The 21,179-nt window shown below is 45.2% G+C and overlaps 1 protein-coding gene across 3 annotated transcripts in view; it reads right to left on the reverse strand.

Annotated features, from left to right (window-relative positions):
• Window positions 1–21,179, reverse strand: part of lpp (LIM domain containing preferred translocation partner in lipoma) — a 213,253-nt gene that overhangs the window by 18,535 nt on the left and 173,539 nt on the right. For all 3 annotated transcript variants that reach the window (XM_080857883.1, XM_080857882.1, XM_080857881.1), the window contains one exon: window positions 8,405–8,574. In XM_080857883.1, the coding sequence (XP_080714009.1) occupies window positions 8,405–8,574 (170 nt within the window). The remainder of the gene's footprint in view (window positions 1–8,404; window positions 8,575–21,179) is intronic.

Raw genomic sequence — 21,179 nt, forward strand, 5'->3', positions numbered from 1 at the left:
AGGGCCCCAACAACATGCCACCTCTTCTCTCCTTGCTTGCTTTTTTAATGTAATTAACCTCGGTGACATTGAGGCAAGCTTGAGGGGGGGGTGATTCAAACGAGACAAGCTATCAGAAAAGGCAGGCCAGGCACAAAGTCCTGCTGTGGCAGCGAGTACGAGCACAAAGAGCTCTGCATGCAGAAACTCAAAAAAAGGCGTTGACAGATTAAAAGCTTATTAACTCAATACAATTTCATAATACCTTATTAAGCTAAGGTCAGGTGAAAAAAAGTAACAAGTTGCCTAGAGCAGCAATTAGGTGGAATTCAGTGCATTTTGGCCTAACACTTATCTTTTGTTCGCTGGTGAAGAATTTTAGTACAGCAGGCCACTTAATGTGTTTTTTTAAACATGGTTCTCTGGGAAATGGTACACCTCGCAGGCCTGTTCATGTGTTGTGACAGCCCATCACATGTCTGTATGCGTTACTCTGTTATCCTATCCTGCCCCGTCCTCTGCGGCTGAGGAAAAAGCCTCTGTCGCTGCCTCAGAGCATTGTATCAGCCGGGGCGTGGGGCACGCAGCGGGAGGGGGGAGGGAGGGCTGGGGAGGCCGTTTTGCAAGTTGATAAATACGGATAACAGTTTGTGACACAAGCCTCCGCCGAGGGGCTCTTGACCACGGAGCAGAAGGAAAAGGCTTCTACATTACTCCCGACCCAAAACGAATTTTGTGTTCCTAAATATTTATGCAGAAGAGTAAACACATGTCACAGCTGATATTTCACTGGCGGATGTGGCCGAGAGCTGTGGCTTGTGCTCTGGTGCATGTCTTTGTGCCCTGCAACCCTCCTATGCGCTGCGATTTGCATCATCCTTGGGACAGAACTGCGAGGTAGAATGCATTCAAATGCACTGCCTTCCCGTGTGCATGGACAAGTGTGACTCCTTTGCCCAAAACATTAAGACTGTGTGTTCTAATTCTGTCCTGCACACTTGATGAGGTGGCCCTAAGCATTAGAGAATTTGCTTGGACACAAGCCCAATGACTGAATGATGCTGTCACACTTTTGTAAGTGACAATGATGCCCCTCTTCGTTCTGTTACACTAAAGTAAGTATGTGAGCTCTATTCAAGCTTACATAAACTCATGTGCACTAACTCTGACAAAGGAAAAAAATAAATACAAAATGCTCGAACAACAACAGAAGTGCTGCCCCTTGAGTTTCTCTTACTTCTTAAGTGCACCGGCTGTTGTTTAGCTCTCAATGCTATTCAAGCCTGGCCTTAATCACTCTCTCACACATTACAGTGATGTTGTGTGGGGACTGAACAGTGGCCTTGATCTGGCCCTGGTCTGGCCCCAATCCGCACCAGATCAGAAATGTGTCCGTTTCGCAGCTGCTATCCTGCCCCTAACAATCTGCCAACTGATGGAGTAACACTTCCTTCAATTCTCAGATGTAGAGCTTCCTTTTCCTGAATGTTTCACGCCACTGTGGCATGTGCCAAAGCTTCATCAGAGTGTCAAAAGCTAATCACACTTCTTCGTCTTCTTCTTGAAAAAAAAACCAACCACATGGGTGTTGAGGTTCCCTTATCTGCTGCAAGCTTTTTCCCTGCACTCAAAACTTGTCCACTCCGCAGACTATTTTAACAAGGGATCATTTAAGGCACAGGTGAGGAAAAGATAAAGGGCTGCTGCTCAAATCAGACTCTAATGATTGAACATAACAGATGTCTACTGTTATTTACTTTTCAATGGCTCGTCACACTTTAACTGTAACTGTTAACATAAATCCCTGGTCCGGTCTGAACACTTTGACCTATTCTTCTTAGATAACCAGCAAATGGACATAGAAGCCCTTTATCACTGTTTGAAAACATTCCACTGCCAACTGGATTAGCATATGAGGGCATGTAGCCAGATGTCCAGACACAAGCCAGCCTCCATCCCCTTAGCCATTAACAATGAGAAGGGGTCTAAGGATGGATCCATGATGCACCCCCAATCAGCCAGTAAAACAATAGCAGACTCTGCTGATGCCATATTAACAAGATTAGCATCATGCAAAATGGGTATTAATTGAGCGGTCGAGGAGTTTATCTCCATTGCGGCACATATTCAAAGAGATGCCGATAAGTCTGGCATGGAGGGGAGCCAGGGTGGCCCAGAACACAATAGGCGATTATAGTCATAACGAGTGGTGTTTGTGGGTCGACTGGGGCTCTGAAAAAGATCTGCTAGATTGGCACGACACAAAAAGTGGGAAGCAGATGAGGCTTGATAACATGCAGAGAGAGGATAGTTCCTGTCCATTCCTGAAAGGAACAAATTATATTAGAGGCTGCTGTAAACAACTAAACACCCAGGCCATCAGGAAATGTTTCATGACACTAGCAGCCAACCGTTCCACGGTGTATGCAAACTACCTCTGCCTAGTTAAATGATCAAACCTTCCTGATAGGAAACAAATATTACTGGATTGCAATGACACGATCAAACTCACGAAGCCGGGCTTTTTTGTTTGCATGATGTAAATTAAGCAACAGATTTAGCGTCTGTGAAGCATAAATCTCCTGCCTGAGAAGGGTGAGAGCTGTCAGAGTGGTTGCGAAGGCACTGAGTGCTAACTGTAAATGCCTAGTGAAGTGCAGTCAAAACAAAGGGTGATGCACTTTCGGAGCAATTGCTTAAAACACACACACTGTGTCCATGACAGAGCCACTTACGTCTCCGGCGCTCTCGCTGGCAATCCCAGCCCTCCCGGGGACGGATGAGCAGACCAGCGCCTGGGAGCGAGAGACGCTGGGATTGCCATGAGGAAGGACACCCTGTCCTGGGTTCTCGTTTCACACTCAAACCCAGCTCTGCCTTTCACAAGGCCTTTACTAAGAGTCTGTGGACATACATCTATCTATGTCTAAAAACATTTTTAATGACGCTTAAGAAGGAGTTAAATCAACTTGTATTTGCCACATATAGGAAATAGTGTACATGCTATTACTATATGTATACAAAATAGTGAAATTGGCCTACATAATAAAAAAATCATGTCTTCTGTCTTCACTAAAATTAATTCTGAAAGATATTTTGATAAATGGTTGGTTAAGTAATTATGAAGGCTAATAAGGCCATCGAAGGTTAACCTCCTAGCTGAAGTCAGTACCCATTTACCAGCGGTGTACTGAGACAATGCAGATAAAGTGAAAGTGAAGTGAAGTGAAAGTGACTATGGCAGAGGTGGTGTAGACACACACACTCTGAAATCCACCTCTGCATTTAACCCATCCAGGGAAGTGACACACACACAGTGAAGTGCAGTTACACACTAACCCGGGGAAGTGAGCTGCCTTTGGCGGCGCCCGGGGAGCAGGGATCGGGCTTAGGTGCCTTGCTCAAAATGCCTCGATGACGCCACACAACACGCAACATCAAGTGACCATGTTGGGGTTCGATCCGGTGGACCTTTTGAATGCCAGCCTGACCCATTAGAGTACTGGGCTACATGCTTTGCATTGATGGTTGAGGGCGTAGTGTGAAATGGAAATATAGATGTCAGTAGTTTGGTGAGAGCGTGATGCTCCAGAGAGATGCTTTGTGGAAAGATGCTGAGAGAAAGACGAGGCACAGATAAAGAAATCAGAAAAACGCGTAATTTTGGGTTTCGTGGCTTTGAAGAGATTCCTAGACCGACTTAGAGCCTAATATCAAGTGCCCCCCCCCCCCCCCACCATCACTACCCCTTCCCCTCCCCCTGCCCTCCCTCACTGGGGACTGCCATGTCTCAGCAGAGACTGAAGTCTCACGTTTCTCCTCTAATCGTACAGAGGCGGCTGACCCTGAGGATGGGAATAAAAGAAGGAGAATTACTTTCATTAAGAAATTCAGATTTCTTCCCCATCCTTTTGATCTTGTGCCAGAAGAACATTTATGCTGATGAAATGCATAAATAAAGTTCTTAAATTATCCCGGCCGTCTTCGGCGCGTGGATCCAAGTTGGAAAACTTCCAGAGAAGACAGTCACAATCACACTGAGTGCAGTGGAAGGGAGTTGATTTAGGAGATGGTCACAGAGGCTGATGCAATATCATGTGACTCTTTTAAGTCTACCTGTGCTCGGGGTTTCCCCACACCGAGGAGACTAAACAGAGGGGCTGGGATTTCATATTTCAGGTATGTTGGCCAAAATGAGAAGTCAGATTACTGGCTAACACTTGCGTCTTGCTGCATCATATTTATACCAATTCTTACACGTGCGGTTATTATAAGAAGTAAATTTACGCAATCACAGAAATACTAATGTAGTCCCCCTTTTGCAGAAGTGGCTTAACTTTGGTCCAGTAAAAGGAGAATCTAATTTTGATATCGCTAACAGATCACAAGAGACTGGGAAGGGGAAGGGGAAGGGGACAATGGCGGCGGAGGAAGTCCTGCAGAGCTCCCAGTCCAATAATAAAACAGAAAGTGATGCAACCCAGTGCAGTCTGAGGAATTTCAGTTGAGTCGCGAGGGGGGGAATGTACACAAAGTCGAGCGCACACAGAAACTGTTTTTTTTTTTTTTTTTTGCAGCCTGCGAGCTCAGTGGGGTTTCTGCGGTCTGAAGCAGGTGGATGGCAGGGAGCTTCACCACATGAGCACTAGCAGGCCGCGGGAATCGGAGTGTCTCTGAGGAGGCAGGACGACTCTCGCCTCCATCACACTGTGGTGAAGACTACCTGCCTGAGAGGGTGTGAAGATGCCCCTCGAGTCACCCCGGTGGGATGTCATGTCACCAGTCTCTCTCACACCTCCTAGCAGGTCTGCCAGGGTCCCAGACTCAAAACGCATTTAAACCAACAAACAAACGACCTGCCTCAAGTGCATATGGAACAAATCAATTGAGAACATTTTCAGATACAACTTCTTTGCCATACAAAAACAGGTTTGAAGCATGACTGGTTTTGAAAGTGCAAGACTTGCTGTCTAAAAGAGCTCCTTTTAGTCTTATGTGAGAAGAGAGAAGTGGAAGTGGTGGTGTTTCCTGCCTCACTGACCTCTGGCATTTTGCTCGACCTTGTCCTGATTTTAAAAAGGTCAAGCGGATTGAGCCGCACACTTCTTCCAGAAGTTCCCAGCCTTGTTGACTCCTGGAATAGGAGGTTCCACATTCCTACATGAACCGTCAACTCAACTGCTTCCCCTTTTCTGGGGGGATTCTTTGATTGAAGAAATAAGAGAATTTTCAAAGGATATTTCTGACAATGAAAAGAGAAGGAAGAAGGAGGGGGAAGAGAGAGAGAAAGGATGGGCGAGGTGGAGGGGTGGAGAGGAGGAGGGGAGAGAGGGAGGGGGGGCTTATTTGCTTTTACAATCTACAAAGGAAAGTAATCCTATCTGGCATTCTAATGTGATTTTAATACTTGCTTAACATCTCCAGTGCGATTCATCTGTGTCTGCCGGCTTATCAGATGTACTTCTTGATGAGGGTGATGCTATGGCGCACTCAATCCTTTTGCATGCCTGGCCACTGACTGTCTGTCTGATCTTCACACTGCTGGATTTAACTGCCACGCAAACAAGTGCGAAGGCACTGTAGCACTTCCCAGTGATAGATTGCGGGCAGTGATAAGGAAACATCATACAAGAGGATTGATGCCTGTGTAAAATCTTGAAAGAATGATCTCACGCTCCCGCGGCAGCTAGCGCCCGCAGAGGTGCTTTGCATTGGGAATCAAGCAAAAGCCTGCTAAAAAAAATCAAGTCTTTTCAACTCTTTGGTTTGCTTGGGAACTAAGTGAGTTTAATTGCAGCAACAGAACAGACTGTATGCTGAAGAGCAGAAACATGGCGTGTGTAGTATGGCCTCTTTGGCTGGATGAAACCTGTGTCTTTTTTATTTTTTTTTATTTAAAGATTTGTTTTTGGCTTTTTTATGCCTTTAATTGACAGGTAAATGAAGAGTGGGACAGGAAATGAGAGGGCGAAGAAGTGGGGAGTGGACTGGAGAAATGACATCAGGCTGGATTCGCACCCGTGTCCTCTATGGGCATCAAGCCTGAATGTGGTCGAGGCTACTGTGTGAGCTACAGTGCCCCCCCTACATGTGTGCCTTGATATAGCCTGCTCCTGGAGAACCCAACCTGAAGAGCATAGCACTGATGACACAAAAGGTCACGGGGTGGTTTCCCAGGGAGACAGCATGAATAACACACTGTAACATAGGTACTTAAGATGAAAGGTTATGCTACATGAACAGACGCACATATAAAAGATGTATGAAGAAGTGCCTCAGTACTCAGGGTAACAGATGTTGGCCATGTTCACAGGTGGAGGAGTCCAATTGTACAGTAATGAGCGCCACACGACCCAGGCTGAGGAGGAAGCTAATGTACGTGCTTCCGTGTAATATATTTAATTTGCTCTATGGTGAGTGTTAAAGGTCAGAGTTATTGCTGAACATGTGTTTTTGATGTGTGCTTGAGTAGATTCCACTGTGCTCCTACAATATGTATATGGCTATATGACAATGTATGTAACACAGACTAATATGAATGTCTTAATAAGCCTGATAATTCTGTATGAATATTTCTCAGACCTGTCGTCTTCTCAACTTGAAGAAAATGTACCATAAAATTGAAATCACTAAATGGCAATCTGGCTGAACTGTGTTAGCTTTAACCTGATTAAACTAATGAAATTATAAAATGAAATGCAACACGGCAGAAACGATACATTATGGTCTAAAGTCCTGAGGGTTAACAGACTAAGTATCAGTATCAGTGTCAGTGAACGAGACTGTATGCAATCTGACAGTGTGAAATTCTGCGGTACATGAGTGTATTATTATTATTATTATTAGGCGACCTTGGGTTTCTTGAAAGGCGCCCTATAAATAAAATGTATTATTATTATTATTATTATTATTATCATATATATTGATGTGCGTTGTAAACGGTCCATATTTTCTTTTACATTGCACTCGTTCATGAGAGAATTAATATTGTGAATGTGTGCATTTTAGGTGTGCACTGTTGGCAATCTGTCTGAAATCTGCACTTTGACTGTGATTGTTATAGTATATTATTGTAGAGCTGCTTCTCTCTCTCTCGCTCTCTCTCTCACTCTCTCTCTCTCTCTCTCTCACTCTCTCACTCTCTCCTACTGTAAATCATAATTGCATTAGGGCAAACTCTACAGAACTGAAACAGTATCCTACTGTAGAACTGATGTCATGCATAGAACTGTCTCCCCCACCACTGCACTGTGGAGGAATAGGGATATCGGTATCGATATTGAAGACATTTCTAGATCGGGTATCGGTAAAAAAAAATTAGATAAATAGGAAAGAAATGTTTAAGTCAAGTCTCATGATCCCAGTCTTTTCCCCCCAATGAAACTTCATCATTTCGCGCAGTTTTTTTTTTATATCGGATCGGTATCGGCCGATACTAAACCTCAGATATCGGTATCGGTATTGGAAACGAAAAAAGCGGATCTGTGCATCCCTATGGAGGAATAGAACCTTTTACCGTGAAAAGCTTGCTCTAGTCTAGGGGTTCAGGCCACTATTAAGTGCCTTTTAAATAGTGCTGTATAAACAAATGCAATTGATACAAAATAAAATTGCAAAGAAGTAAAAGAGGAAAAGTTACAATTAAGTTTTACATTTAAGTTAATAAATCAGGTTAGAAGTTAGAACTTTTTCATTTCTCTGCTTTGACCCAGGACCCAAGGTGTTAGGGGCATGGCACTCGAAAGTGTGACAATATGAACTGATGTGCCTTACTTGTTGACAAATAGAATGATTTGCTGATTGTTATTCCAATATTTGAAATGCCAAGCCTTCTGGAGACCTTTGTAAAGTGCCTGGACAAACGTTGGAAAGCAATGTAACTATAGAATAAAAAACTGCTTACAGCATTAAAAAGCTTTGACATTTACAAATAATGAAAAGTTACATAGTTTGTGACTGTTATTTTGAACTCAAACATAGGATCACAGTACTTTTCTACCACTGCATTTCCAAAGTGAATCTTTGCTGTTTTTTTTTTTTAAGGTGGTACTTAAAATCGCTGTACAACATAAGTGTGACTTCCTGCAGCTCTGTTGGTAGAGTGGGGATGACAAAATCAGGAGCATGGGTCCAGTCCCCCAGACACATATATTCAAATAAAAATGTGTGTGGTGAATAAAGCATCTGCTAGAAGTTTATATCCTCATTCACAGTATTACTTTTTACACCATTCCATAAACACTTGTTCTCAAAATCATTGTGACTGTACATTAAATAAGTGTATAAGAGTGTCCATGTTCTGTTACTGTACATAAGAGAAGTGTATAATAATGTTTATGATCTGTGACTGTACATTTGAGAAGTGTTTGATAATATCCATGATCTGTGCCTGTGCATTCGAGGCATGCAGAGCTGTGTTGCTTACTATGTAGCAGGGCTCGCAGTAGGCCTTCTTGTCCACAGCGTAGAAGGGCTTGCCGCGCAGCTTGGCAGTGCAGGTCATGCAGACGAAGCAGTCCACATGGAACACCTGGTCCATGGCGGTGCAGCCGGTGCCCTCGCCCACTACGTTCTCTCCGCAGCTTGCACAGCGACCTGAGGGCAAGGGGGCACACGCATGGACACGTCTTAATGTCACATGGCCCAGCAATACAACCATCACCAGTGCATGTGGCATGGGGCACAACAAAGGCAACACGTGGAGAGTTTGTATCTCTAAGGCAAAGGCATTTCTGTTGTAAATTAGAACAGCATTGATAATGCAGATTAATTTCTGATTGGAGAAGTGCCATTCAATGAATCGGGGCGGTGATATCCTGGCACAACCCCACTCGGACACTACACCACTAGTACTCACTCTGCATTTGATACGTTTAAATCATTGAATTGTAGGGCACCAACATGCCATTCATTCAAAAGGAGAGAGCAGAATGGCAAGCAGTGGTTTCATAAGGTAACATTAGTTTTTTGAGGGCGGAAAGGAAGAAAATGGAGCAAAGGGACTGTAGAACATGTAAGACAGGTGAGGGTACAAATGAACGTGCTCAAATAGCCTCTCTTACTCAACTTGGCTATAAAGTGTAAGTGCTTGTTGCTTGGCAATGCTTGACGCTGAAACCGAGGTTGGAATTATTTTTTGGGGAACAGAATGAGTGGACAAAATCGAAATAGACAAAAGAAAACACAATCTGGTGTCTTTAAGTTCAATTTGACACTTGTGCTTGTGGGGTTGGTAAAGGATCACTCCGCGGCTGTGATGACCTGTGGCGTTCAGCCTTTGGCCACTGCCAACCAGTGAGCACCGGTATTCATTCAGTGTGAATGAGATGGAAGAGAATAATAGCCAGGCCTCGTGACCGTTGAGTTGAACAACAGAGTCGCGGGGAGTGAGTGGTTCAGTGCCGCTTTCACAGTGGAGAGGTGATGTGTTTATTTGGACAGGAGAGAGGGAGGGAGGGAGGGAGCAGCACGTCTCTCCACTCCAGTCTCTCCGAGGGGCACTGGTGTCGCTCATCACCGCATCACCGGTACTCAGATCAGATTTATTACCAGCCAATACAGCAGAAAAGGAAGGAAGGAAATCTTCTTTTATATGTCAAAAGTAAAGGCAGAGGGGAAAAAAAGAATACAGGACTTTCTAAAGTTAGGTTGTTAAAATCTCTAGGGAATTTACCCCTTTTTTTCTCTTTTCAATTTTCCCCCTGCTTTTAAACGGGGTAAAGTGATTGTCTGCCCTACAAATGCAGAAATCTGAGGCATCTAATAAGGTCAAGGCCCTTAATGCGGAGCAATGAGACTTTCATCCTCTAGCCATAAAGCCTGCTGATCGTCTCCACTCTGGCCTCAGATTTAATCTGGCTACTCAAGGACCACCCCTCTAAGGTCAGACTGGTTATTCAACGTAAACAAACAATGCACGTTTTACATTGGTATAAGTGGAGCTCTACACAGCAAGGAAGTTATATAAAGGAGGTTACCAGAGCAACTGGGTGATGTTACACTTACTTTCAAAAAGAACACTCTAACTGTGTTAACTCTTCCTTTTGTAAGCCTAATCCCAATGTTCCATATACCAGAAGGATAAGGATAGGATTAAATCACTACAATACAGAACCTAAAATAAAGTGAGAGGGAGATAGAGAATGAGACAAAGAGAGAGAAAGAGAGAGAGCGAGAGAGAGATAAAGAGAGAAAAAGAGAGAGAGAAACAGAGAGAGAAGTAGAGAATAAGACAAAGAGAGAGAGAGAGAATGAGAGAGAGAGAGAGAGAGAGAGAGAGAGAGAGAGAGAGAGGCTCCTGCACACCATATGCATAACAAAAGTGTTACATGGTTGACATTGCTTGAAGAAAAAAGTCTATTCGCGATAAAGGGAAAACTTGGGAAGGCGAGCACTGTCTTTGTGTACGGGGGCAACTGAGCAGATTCTATTGCACCAAAAAAGAGCCTGATTGCATATTGTTGGACACGGCATTTGGATATCTTTAATTGAGTTGAAGATAGCTTTAATTGAGTTTAAGATGTCTCAAACTCAATGCAAAGATATCTTCAACCCAGTTAATAACAGCAGCAATTTAATTAGCAGTATCTAGCCATAATAGGGTTCAGAAAGATATCTTATGAGTTTTTCTTTTTTATACATCTAAGGCCAGATAGAATCTCGCTAAAAGAGAGAGAGTGTGAGGGAGAGAGGAAAAAATGTGAGATATTGTGAATTAATTGAAGTTTAGTTCTTTAGTACCTCTATCTTTTTTTGGTCCGTTTTCCTTTCTTTCCGTACACGTTTAAGAGAGTTTTTAGTGATGACTGACTTTGTCAACTCCGCCGGCTGCAGTTCAAGCGTCTCCCAGACTAAAAAGGCGAGGAGCTAACCACAGAAAAGATATCAGACGCTCTCTTGCTCCTTGTCTGCTATCTGTCTGAGCCATCAACAAAAACAGTCAGGAAATTTCACATGGGTCTGATCCCGTTATCAAAGCCGACAGGAGAGAGTACCTCTCCATCACTCTATTACATATCCACAGACGCGCGTCCCACACGGCAGACAAGCCCTCAGCGGAGCGGAACCAGAACCATACCAGAACTGGGACCCCGACCCGCTGTATTTCTGCCCCCCCCCCCCCAACAGATTACTTACAAACACGAGATCAATGAACACAAATAGCTCTGACAATATTCTCTGTCTGTTTTTAAACTGCAATGTCGGTTTCATCATCCTCCAGAGAATTCTTTAGTTCAGGTCTCACTGCCAGGTTTTATATGTTTATATTATTTAGACAAGTTCAATTAACTATTTATATGAGTTTATTTAGCCAACATAAGAATAACACAAGATAATTAAAAAGATTCTCAAACAGTCAAGACAATGAATTACTGTAATTAGTGAAAGCTCACACAGCTGAGTTCAATATCCAAAACTTGCCAAAGCGCTTGAGTTGAGAAGAACTAAACGGGCCTGACTAAATGGGCCTAACTAAACGGGCCTGACTAAACGGGCCTAACTAAACGGGCCTAACTAAACGGGGCCTAACTAAACGGGCCCAACTAAGCGTGCTTAACTAAACGGGCCTAACTAAACGGGCCTAACTAAACTGGCTTAACTAAATGGCTGACTAAACGGGCCTCACTAAACTGGCCTAACTAAACGGGCCTAACTAAACGGTCTTAACTAAACTGGCCTAACTAAACGGGCCTAACTAAACGGTCTTAACTAAACGGGCCTAACTAAACGGGCCTAGCTAAATGGGGCTGTACTGTTTTACAGTGGGCCTCAGCTCTGGGTCCGATCTGAACCATTTTCAGTCATCTGAGGTCTGAGGAGTTATCTGAGGTCTACTGTACGCCCCAGTGGAGTGGAACAGATACCACTGGCACCAAAAGGATTTGAACATAGCATGTCATGGCATGGCACAGCAGTGCAGCTGCATACAGGAGAAACCAACACTGAAATCAATATTAGATGAGGAAAAGGAGAAAATGAATGTCAAATATCAGTAGTTCAAATTCTTAAACAACATAACCCTTAGATACATCACTCTTAGATCTCATTGACTTTCTAGCACTGTTTTTAACAGCTGCATTAAAACGCTTGTCAATTTGAATGTCTTTACTTGGCAGATGCCCTAATCTAGGGTGACATTCAGTGCAATGTACACACAAACACACACACACACACACACGCACACACACACACTCAATTAGATGCCCTGTGCATACATTTGTCCCCACAAACACACACACACATTGCCTACTTAAAGTCACACACAGACACAGACACACACACACACACACACAAAAGCAGCTATCTTGTTTCATCTATTTCCAGCACTGCATGTGCTCCTTCATTACGCGGTGTGTTGTCGGTAGCTACGGAGCGGCTCACCGGCAAGCACACGGCTGCACGCAGCACCTCAGATTAAACAGCGCCATGCACCCGCCCGCACGGCCCCGCGGTGCGCTACGAGACGTTAACGGCGCGGCGCAGCATGGTGTGTCGAGGCGGCACGTCTCCAGGGGAAGGATGCGTGGGTGTCAACAGCATCACAAGCAGAGGTAATCACTTCAGAGACGGAGTGGGGGGGGGGGGGGCAGGGGTGAGAGCCTATTAGTGGCGTCAGATCACAGGGCCATCCTAAGCGGAGAGGAAGTGCCAGCCAAACAGCTCCTCTCCCAGGAGCCTCAATGCAGTGGAGAGGAGGAGGAGGAGGAAGAGGAGGAGGAGAGGAGGAGGAAAAAGCTCTCAGAAATCCCTCTTCCTCCCGGCAGCCCTGTGATCACCCTGGCCCCTCAGGAGAACAGGTTATTAGTGTGCATGTGTGTGTGTGTGTGTGTGTGTGTGTGTGTGTTTGTGTGTGTGTGTGTGTGCCCGTGAAAATGTAATGTTCCACTGTACAAGTGCAGGGCCAGCTGCAAGTGTACAGTACTACGTGTTTCAATACTGAAAATACAACAGCCATTCCACGAGAGAGCCCATTGGGTATTGATTTTCAAACAGCACACCGCACACGTACAGACAGGAGAACAGACAGTGGCGGTAACCACCGGTGATGGTGTCTAGCCTGTCTGAAACCTGTGGGATTGTGGGATGGCATTCTGTAACTGGCAAGCTAAGTGTGCACTCAGCTGCACGTGTGATGCTGAACCGTGGACACCATGAGGATGCGTGTGTGTGTGTGTGTGTGTGTGTGTGTATTAGTGGGTGTATTAGTGCACATGCCTGTGTATTTGCAGGTATGATTTTACATACCTGTGTGTGAGTGACCAACCACGTGTATGATACATAAATTGAGTGTTTTGTGTGTTTTCGTGTGTGTGTGTGTGTGTGTGTGTGTGTGTGTGTGTGCGTGCTTGTGTATGTGGGGGAGAGAAGTCATATCTTTGTACTGTATTTGTGCATGAGTGGGTCCATGGCCATTTGGCTGCGGCATATATATATATATGGGCCATTCTACCGAATTCGTGTAATATGCAGTCCCTCAACAATAAAAACTATTTACAAAACAATTAGGTATTTAGGCATAGATATTTAATTAGAAAATGTTATGGTCTATATAAACCCAATGCATTACATGAGATAGTGATAAGCTAAATATATACAAAATCATCATTTATAGGGTACTTTCTATTGGGAAGTAGCTGTCCCCAACCCTGACATCTAAATTTCAATGCCTTTAAATAACACTTTTCAATTTTTTGAGATTTTTTTCAATGATTTAATTTCAAAGATCTTTATGATTGGGTTGAAACAGAACTTGGAATATTCAGATTTATTGTGGGTTTAATTTTTAAATCAATTTTCTATACTCAAAAAATCATGTCCCTAGTTTTCATGTCACTACCGAAACACAAGAGTTTTAGTCCATTGGCTGAGCCTGTGTTTTAGCCACGACTCTGCATTTTTGACCATGCAGTGACACTGCATCTCTGACCCTCATGGTTGAATGGTAAGTAGCTAAATCCCATAGTTTTTATATAAATGTGTTCCAAAGTCTGAAAATCGACGTGTAACCTTAAGAATTGTCACTACCGAAACGCATGTTTTCTTCAATTAAGTAAACTTTTTTGGGTTTCATGGAAAATCTTTTGTTTGTATGTGTGTTCACCTCTTCAAATATGTCTTTGCATGCAGTGTGCTTGTTAGAATTCTTTATTTATGCTTAAAATTAGCTAGAATTGTCACTACCGAAACAGTCACTACCGAAACATATGGTAGTGACCTGATGATTTCAGTAGTGACAAAATGAAATGGTAAGTAGTTCAATCCGATAATTTTTTAAATAAATGTGTTGTGTGGACTAAAGGGCGGCCCAGAGCACCTTTTGGAAGATTTTGGGAGAGAAATTAACATCCATCCAACAGTGCAGTCACTACCGAAACACTGGATGTCACTACCGAAACAGTGCAGCACTACCGAAACACAGGATGTTTTGTAAAAAATTAAGTATATTGAGTAATCAACTAAAATGTTATGATACTGATTGGATTAATGTATGTTCAATTTCATCAATCAACAACTCTGGAATCAATGTGATCAGTATTTTGCATTTTACAAAGAAATATTGCACTTAGATTTTGATGAATTGTATAAATTGAACTTGAACATTTGGTAAAAAATTCATTTTTATGGATTTCATTGTGAAAACCTTCAAGAAATATTTGTAAAAATACTCTTCAGAGAAGGGAAGGAAACACAATCTGAGCAGGTTAATAATAATACTTTTTTACTATAGTAAATGTGATGTTTCGGTAGTGACAATTTTTGGAAGAGGAAAAACATTCCAACACATTCTGAAAATACAATATAAAAATTGACTGTTCTTTTACTAGATAAGTGTACTTTAGATATGGTACAATATACATACGGACAAAGTTTTGGGAATAAAACATAAAAAAAATCTAAATATTTCCGACCTGACTTTGCACCAATTCGGTAGAATGGCCCATATATGTGTTTGCGTGTCCATGTGTCTGTGTGTCTTTATGGATGTATACAAGTGCGTTAGTGTGTGTGTACGCATATGTGTGTGTGTGTGTGTGTTTGTGAGAGAGAGTGAATTTGGTTGGGAGCCCCTGTCCAGTGCTTCTCTCCTGCGGCATAAAGTTACACGTGGGTCGTGACATTCCCACAGGCGCTGGCTGACATTTCTGGGAGCAGTGGATCCCGCTGAGTGCGCGGGGGGGGGGGGGAATGGGGGGTATGCATCACCCCGCTCCCCGAGCACGTTATGCAAGCGACTAAAACACAAACACACACACACACACACACACACACACACACTCTCATACCCATGCTCAAATCCTCTCTATCTCTCTCTCACACACATTCTCTCCCTCTCTCATACACACGCTTAAATTCTCTCACACACTCACTCATACACACGCTTTAATTCTCACACGCGTTCCCACACACACAATCAATCAAAATTCACACATTAGCACATCTAAATGCCATTGCATGCTTCTTACATAAAGTACAGGTATTTCCATCAGTGGATGTCAAAGATGTCATTTTCACTCTCAAGTTTACTGATACCTTGAGTCCCTTCAGGTATTCACTGTTTAGTTTGACTACTCTTTGATACAAGTTACGCACTTCTTTTTACCAAAGCCTGAGATTGATAAATGTCCATCGATCTGCTTTGGTTTGCAAGCCTGTAGGACAACCTGAACTGCTGGCCACTTCACCACTTTACAGAGAAGTGTTGTGTCTCTGGAGACAGTCTATTGTTTTGTATGGGAAGAGCGTGCATTGTCTGAGTTTGAAATGAAACATTTTGATGAATTATTAACTGCATTGTTGTAGAAAGGGCCTAACAAACCCTAGTTATTCTTCAAAGCTTCCACATCACACTGTGGACCAGTTTATCTTCAGGTTTTCTGTATCAAGGCAGTAGGTTTCAGGTAAGATTCACATACACACAAACGTTTAGACTGACCCAGATTTTAATTGGGGTCACTGTGACCCAGCAGCTAACCTGACGGATACGGGTTTGACTGAACCAGTAGCCGGAGCATCGTGTTGCTGAGGACGCTGGTGCTCGGGTTTGGACTGGAGCAGGTGGGGAGGAGGGGAGGTGGGGAGTTCAGAGAGCACTCTGGAGATGGCCTACGCACTGGGAACTGAATGCATTTCTTAAAAATGACGACTTCAAATGATTCCTTTGTTAATAATAAAAAAAAGAAAGCAAAATGGTTGGAAGTGGAGGAGTTCATTTACACTTTACACACTTTCTTTCCCTTTATTCATTCGCCAATCCTCAGAAGCGTCTATTCTCTCTCCCCCTCTCTTCCTCTCTCTCACATCCATGTTCAGAATGAGAAAAAAAAAAGAAAGCAGGAAAAAAGAAAAGAAGAAAGAAAGCGGCCCTCGTTCTGAAAGTGAGCTGAAGGAGGCTTAGAATGGTTAGGCAGTTTAATTGGATAAAAGGAAAAGATTAAAGAGCTCTCAACTCCGTTCCATAAATAATTGATTTCTAATGTATTGCAGTGGCAGTGCGACACCCGTTGTTTGGCGACGGAGGATGTTTTGAGAGGCAGAACTCCTCAGATTTCCGCACACAGTCTGTCTCGCCGTCTTTGTCTTCTCACGCAGCGGTACGGAGGGACGCTTGAAAGACGAGGGGAGCACGCGCCTCTCTGATTTGATCTTACATCGCCGCAAAATCAAAGATCACGCGTGTAAAAGACGGAACTCGAAAAAATAACTTTTTTCATTATTTCCGCCTGTTGTGAAAGGCCAAACTTTGTTCACACTCAAGCGGGAAAGAGGATGCGTCTCCATATTGAGTGAGCGGGAGCGCTGAGCATTTCACAGCATTAGAAAACAAAGACACATCACTCCATTGTGTGTGTAAACAAATCGGGGAGCCCACAACACACACTTCAGGCCTGTAAGAAGTATTTTTCCGTGGTGTAAACAAGATCAAATTACAAGCCAGAAATAGTGGCGAGCACGGAGCAAAATACAGCCGCCTCCCAAGGATTCTATTCATCTTGTTTTTCAGGAACAACTGCAACAACTGCCACAACAGAAAAAGAGGAAAAAAAAAGAGAAAAAATTCAAAAACATCTGTCTCTATCGCAAACTCAGCTCCCACAAATTATCCTGCTCTGTTTTCCCCAGTTTATTACTAAGCAATGTTTTCAAACACTGCAAGAAATTTCTATTCTCATCCCCCCCGTCAGGAAGCGCAGTACAATATTAATTTGTTGTGACATGTTTCAGGAGGAGACCAAAAAAAGGTACAAAGTCATACTAAATTATTAACGCTTAATTATGGCCACAAACAAACAGCATAGGTCACCGAGCGTTTAACAACAGAGATAGAGTCTGTCGAAATGCATTAGGAATATGACTGCCAGCTAACCAATTGCTAGAAGCCCCAATTTGCAAACGGCTCCTCTCTCTCTCTCCCCTTTTTTTTTTGCACTGAACCTTCCCTCTCCTCTTCTCTTCTTTTCTTTCTCTCATTCCTCCTTTTCTTCTCGTTGCCTGGCTGCTTTTTGTGTTCGTTAGGGCTGCATTTCCACACAGCTGTGCCCCCCCCCCCCGGCCCAGGACAGCACTCGCCATCACAAAGACCACCCTCAATATCCCTCCCCCTCTCTCCCTCGACTTCTCCTCGCTCTCTCCCTGTCTCTCTTTTTCTACCTCCGTCTCCCTTATCCCTTTCTCTCTCCTTTTCCTCTCTTTCTACCTCTATCTCTCTTTCTATCTCTGTCTTCCTCATCCCTCTCTCTCGCTCTTCTCCCCTCTGCCCCCCCCTCCATTTCGGCACATAATGACGGGCACAGGGGCTGCAGTCACTGTTGCCTCGGTGGGAAGGGGGACTCGGGTGTGTGTGTGTGTGTGCGTGTGTGTTGGGGTCCACGCCATAAAGCATTACTGTTTGGCCCATCAGAGCTGCAGGCCAGTGAGAGAGAGGCGGGGGGGGGGGGGGGGGGGGGGGGGTTGGGGGGATGGGGCAGTGGGGGTCGGGTACAGGGGGTAGGGGGTAGAGGAGAGGAGGGGGATATGGGTTACATGTTTTAGAAACAGGTTGGCAGAAGTGACATTGGTGGGCGCCAGCGCGAGAGAAAAGGGCTGGCGGATGGTGAGAGAGAGAGAGAGAGAGAGAGAGAGAGAAAGGAAGGGGGAGAAATGAGGTGTGTGTGTTTGCCCGTGTGTGTAGTGTGTCTGCATGTGTGTGTGTGTGTGTGTGTGCGTGTGTGTGTGTGTGTGTGTGTGTGTACGTGTTTGGCATGTTCATTCTTTCCTGGGGTCAAACACTCACTCACGAATGAAATCTAGCAACGTGAGTCTCTGCGTGCCCGTCAGCTCCTCCGGTCGGGCCCTCGCACGGCAGCTGATCTCGCAAGCCTCAGTGGAGCTGTCTCAACGAGGCACAGTCGCCACTGAACACGGCACCGGGGAGGAGGGAGAAACCAGTTTGTGTGTGTCTGTGTGTGTGTGTGTGTGTCTGTGTGTGTGTGTGTGTGTGTCTGTGTGTGTGTGGGAGTGTCTGTGTGTGTGTGTGAGAGAAAGAGAGACAGAGAGAGAGAGAGGGAGAGAGAGAGAGAGAGAATAGGCTCACCTTGCATAAAACCATCAAAAGAAAAAGTATGTGGGGGGAAAAAAACAAAGGAGCAAAATGGAAAGGAAAACAAGTAAAAAAATAAGCTGCATTTACCCAAAACAGAGAAAGAGATTGAGAGAAAGAAATCAAGAAAGAGAGATAGAGAGAGAGACAGAGAGAGAGAGAGAGAAAGAGGAGGAGGAAGGCCCAGCCAAGCCAGGCATGCAACACATGATGGCGATTCAAACTCGAAAGCAGAGGGCAGGGGCAGGAGGGGCAGGAGGAGCAGGATGGGCAGGAGGAGCAGGAGTAGGAAGGTGAGGAGGGGCAGGAGAATGAGGAGGAGGGGCAGGAGTGAGAGGAGGAGTAGGAGGGTGAGGAGGGGCAGCAAGAGGGTGAGGAGGGGCACGAGGGGCAGGAGGGTGAGGAGGGGCACGAGGGGAAGGAGGGTGAGGAGGGGCAGCAAGAGGGTGAGGAGGGGCACGAGGGGAAGGAGGGTGAGGAGGGGCACGAGGGGAAGGAGGGTGAGGAGGGGCACGAGGGGAAGGAGGGTGAGGAGGGGCACGAGGGGAAGGAGGGTGAGGAGGGGCAGCAAGAGGGTGAGGAGGGGCACGAGGGGAAGGAGGGTGAGGAGGGGCACGAGGGGAAGGAGGGTGAGGAGGGGCACGAGGGGAAGGAGGGTGAGGAGGAGTAGGAGGGTGAGGAGGGGCAGCAAGAGGGTGAGGAGGGGCAGCAGCAGGGGCAGGAGGGTGAGGAGGGGCACGAATGGAAGGAGGGTGAGGAGGGGCAGGAGGGTGAGGAGGAGCAGGAGGAGGGGCAGCAGGGGCAGCAGCAGGGGCAGGAGGGTGGGTAGGGGCAGCCAGGAAAGCCCTGGCCCAGTCCTAAGTGGGACCATGAGCAGAATTAATGAAGACCTGCGAGCCAAAATACAACCAATCGCAGCGGGACAACAAACAAACACACAAACACAAAAAATCTTTGTGGGAGACTCGTTGCCCAAAATAGTAACAAACAGCAATTAAAAATGCAAGCACTCATTAGTTCCAGCCTAATTAATGTGCCGTTATGGCAGGCAGTAGGCAGCGTGCGTAGAGCTATTTATTACTGCACACAGTGCAACACAATGCACAATATGCACTAAATACCTCCTCTTAAAAACACACCAGCCACAAACAGCCAGCCATGGGTTATGTTCTAGGAGCATTCCCCACTTTAAGGACACACTGAGAGTACACCAAATCTCACAGCATTATGAACATACCTTACACACAATATATATACAGTATATATATATATATATAAAATGTCATGTCTGTGTCTGTTAACACCACCACCCATGGGCCAATAAAAGAGGCAGTGATTTAAATAGCCCTCTAAAGAGGCAAGGCATTCCATAAACAGCATACTGTATGGTCAGTTTACACTGCACTTAGCCTGTCACTGATTCATCAGAACTGCCACCCCAACAACAAGCTTCTTTCTCCGCCAGGCTGCCTATGTTCTCGGTTCGGAGCTGGTAAAAGCGCTCACAACGCAGGCAGGCAGGCAGTGTTTTCCTTAATCCACCTGCCAATACACACCTGCTAGCCACATAATTATAATCCAATCAAATCATGGCTCTGATATCATCAATGCACTTTCTTTGCTAAAAGGGATTAAAAGGGGGGGGGGGGGGGGGGGGGGGGGGCTGGGTGGGTGTGAGGGGTTAGAGTAAGCGGATATGTACTCCGATGAGCAGCAATCACACGCTTAAAAAGAAGCCATTTGTTTGGTAACAGGTGCTTCAGCTAAAGAGGATTTCCTGTGAGGTTTTGCCTGGAGTGGAATTGAGTTGCATGAGAGAGAGATAGATACATGTGTGTCAGTTGGGTTTCGATTCTGTGATGTTGTTTGATACGGCTGGTTCCTTGGCACTGCTGCCAACCAGGATGCCGAAGTTGTGCCAAGCAGGCTCTGTTCCAGCTGCTTCAGTCTGTTGGCTTGCTCGCCTCGGAGTCTCTGGGCATAAGGAACTCTCACAGCAGGTACAGCACCAGGCAATGGCAGGAGCCACATAGTTTCAGATCAGGTCTGGGGCAGATCTAATGCTGCTCTGGGGCAGATGAGAAGCTGGTCTGAGGCAGATCTGAGGCTGGTCTGGGGCAGACATGACTCTGGTCTAGGGCAGATGTGACTCTGGTCTGGGGCAGATATGAAGCTGGTCTGGGGCAGATGAAACGCTGGTCTGGGGGAGATCTGATGCTGGTCTGGGGCAGATGTGACTCTGGTCTGGGGCAGATGTAGCTCCAAACAGAAACACTGCCTGAGACACCCACCCCAGTCACACACACACTGTAATAACATGAGCGTGTAAGGCCAGACGGCGAGGCCAATATGTTCATCTCTATGCATATGTTACCTGGCATGCCACGTGTAAAAGTACCCCAGACACTGCTCCTCACCAGGAATGCAATCATGCAAGTTCACTGCTGCATGAGGTGCAGTCCTAACTGCAGCGGATGACTGCGCTGACATCAATCGAAAGGGCCTCGGCGGTGTTTAAGGGAGTGCAGTTGCACCACACTCTGCCTGTGTGATATAGGGAGATGAACACAGCGCAGAGGGCCTGCCAGTACATTATAAATGAGGCATTAAAATCACACGCAGG

The sequence above is a fragment of the Sprattus sprattus genome, assembly GCF_963457725.1.
Source record: "Sprattus sprattus genome assembly, chromosome: 2".
Lineage (NCBI taxonomy): Eukaryota > Metazoa > Chordata > Actinopteri > Clupeiformes > Clupeidae > Sprattus > Sprattus sprattus.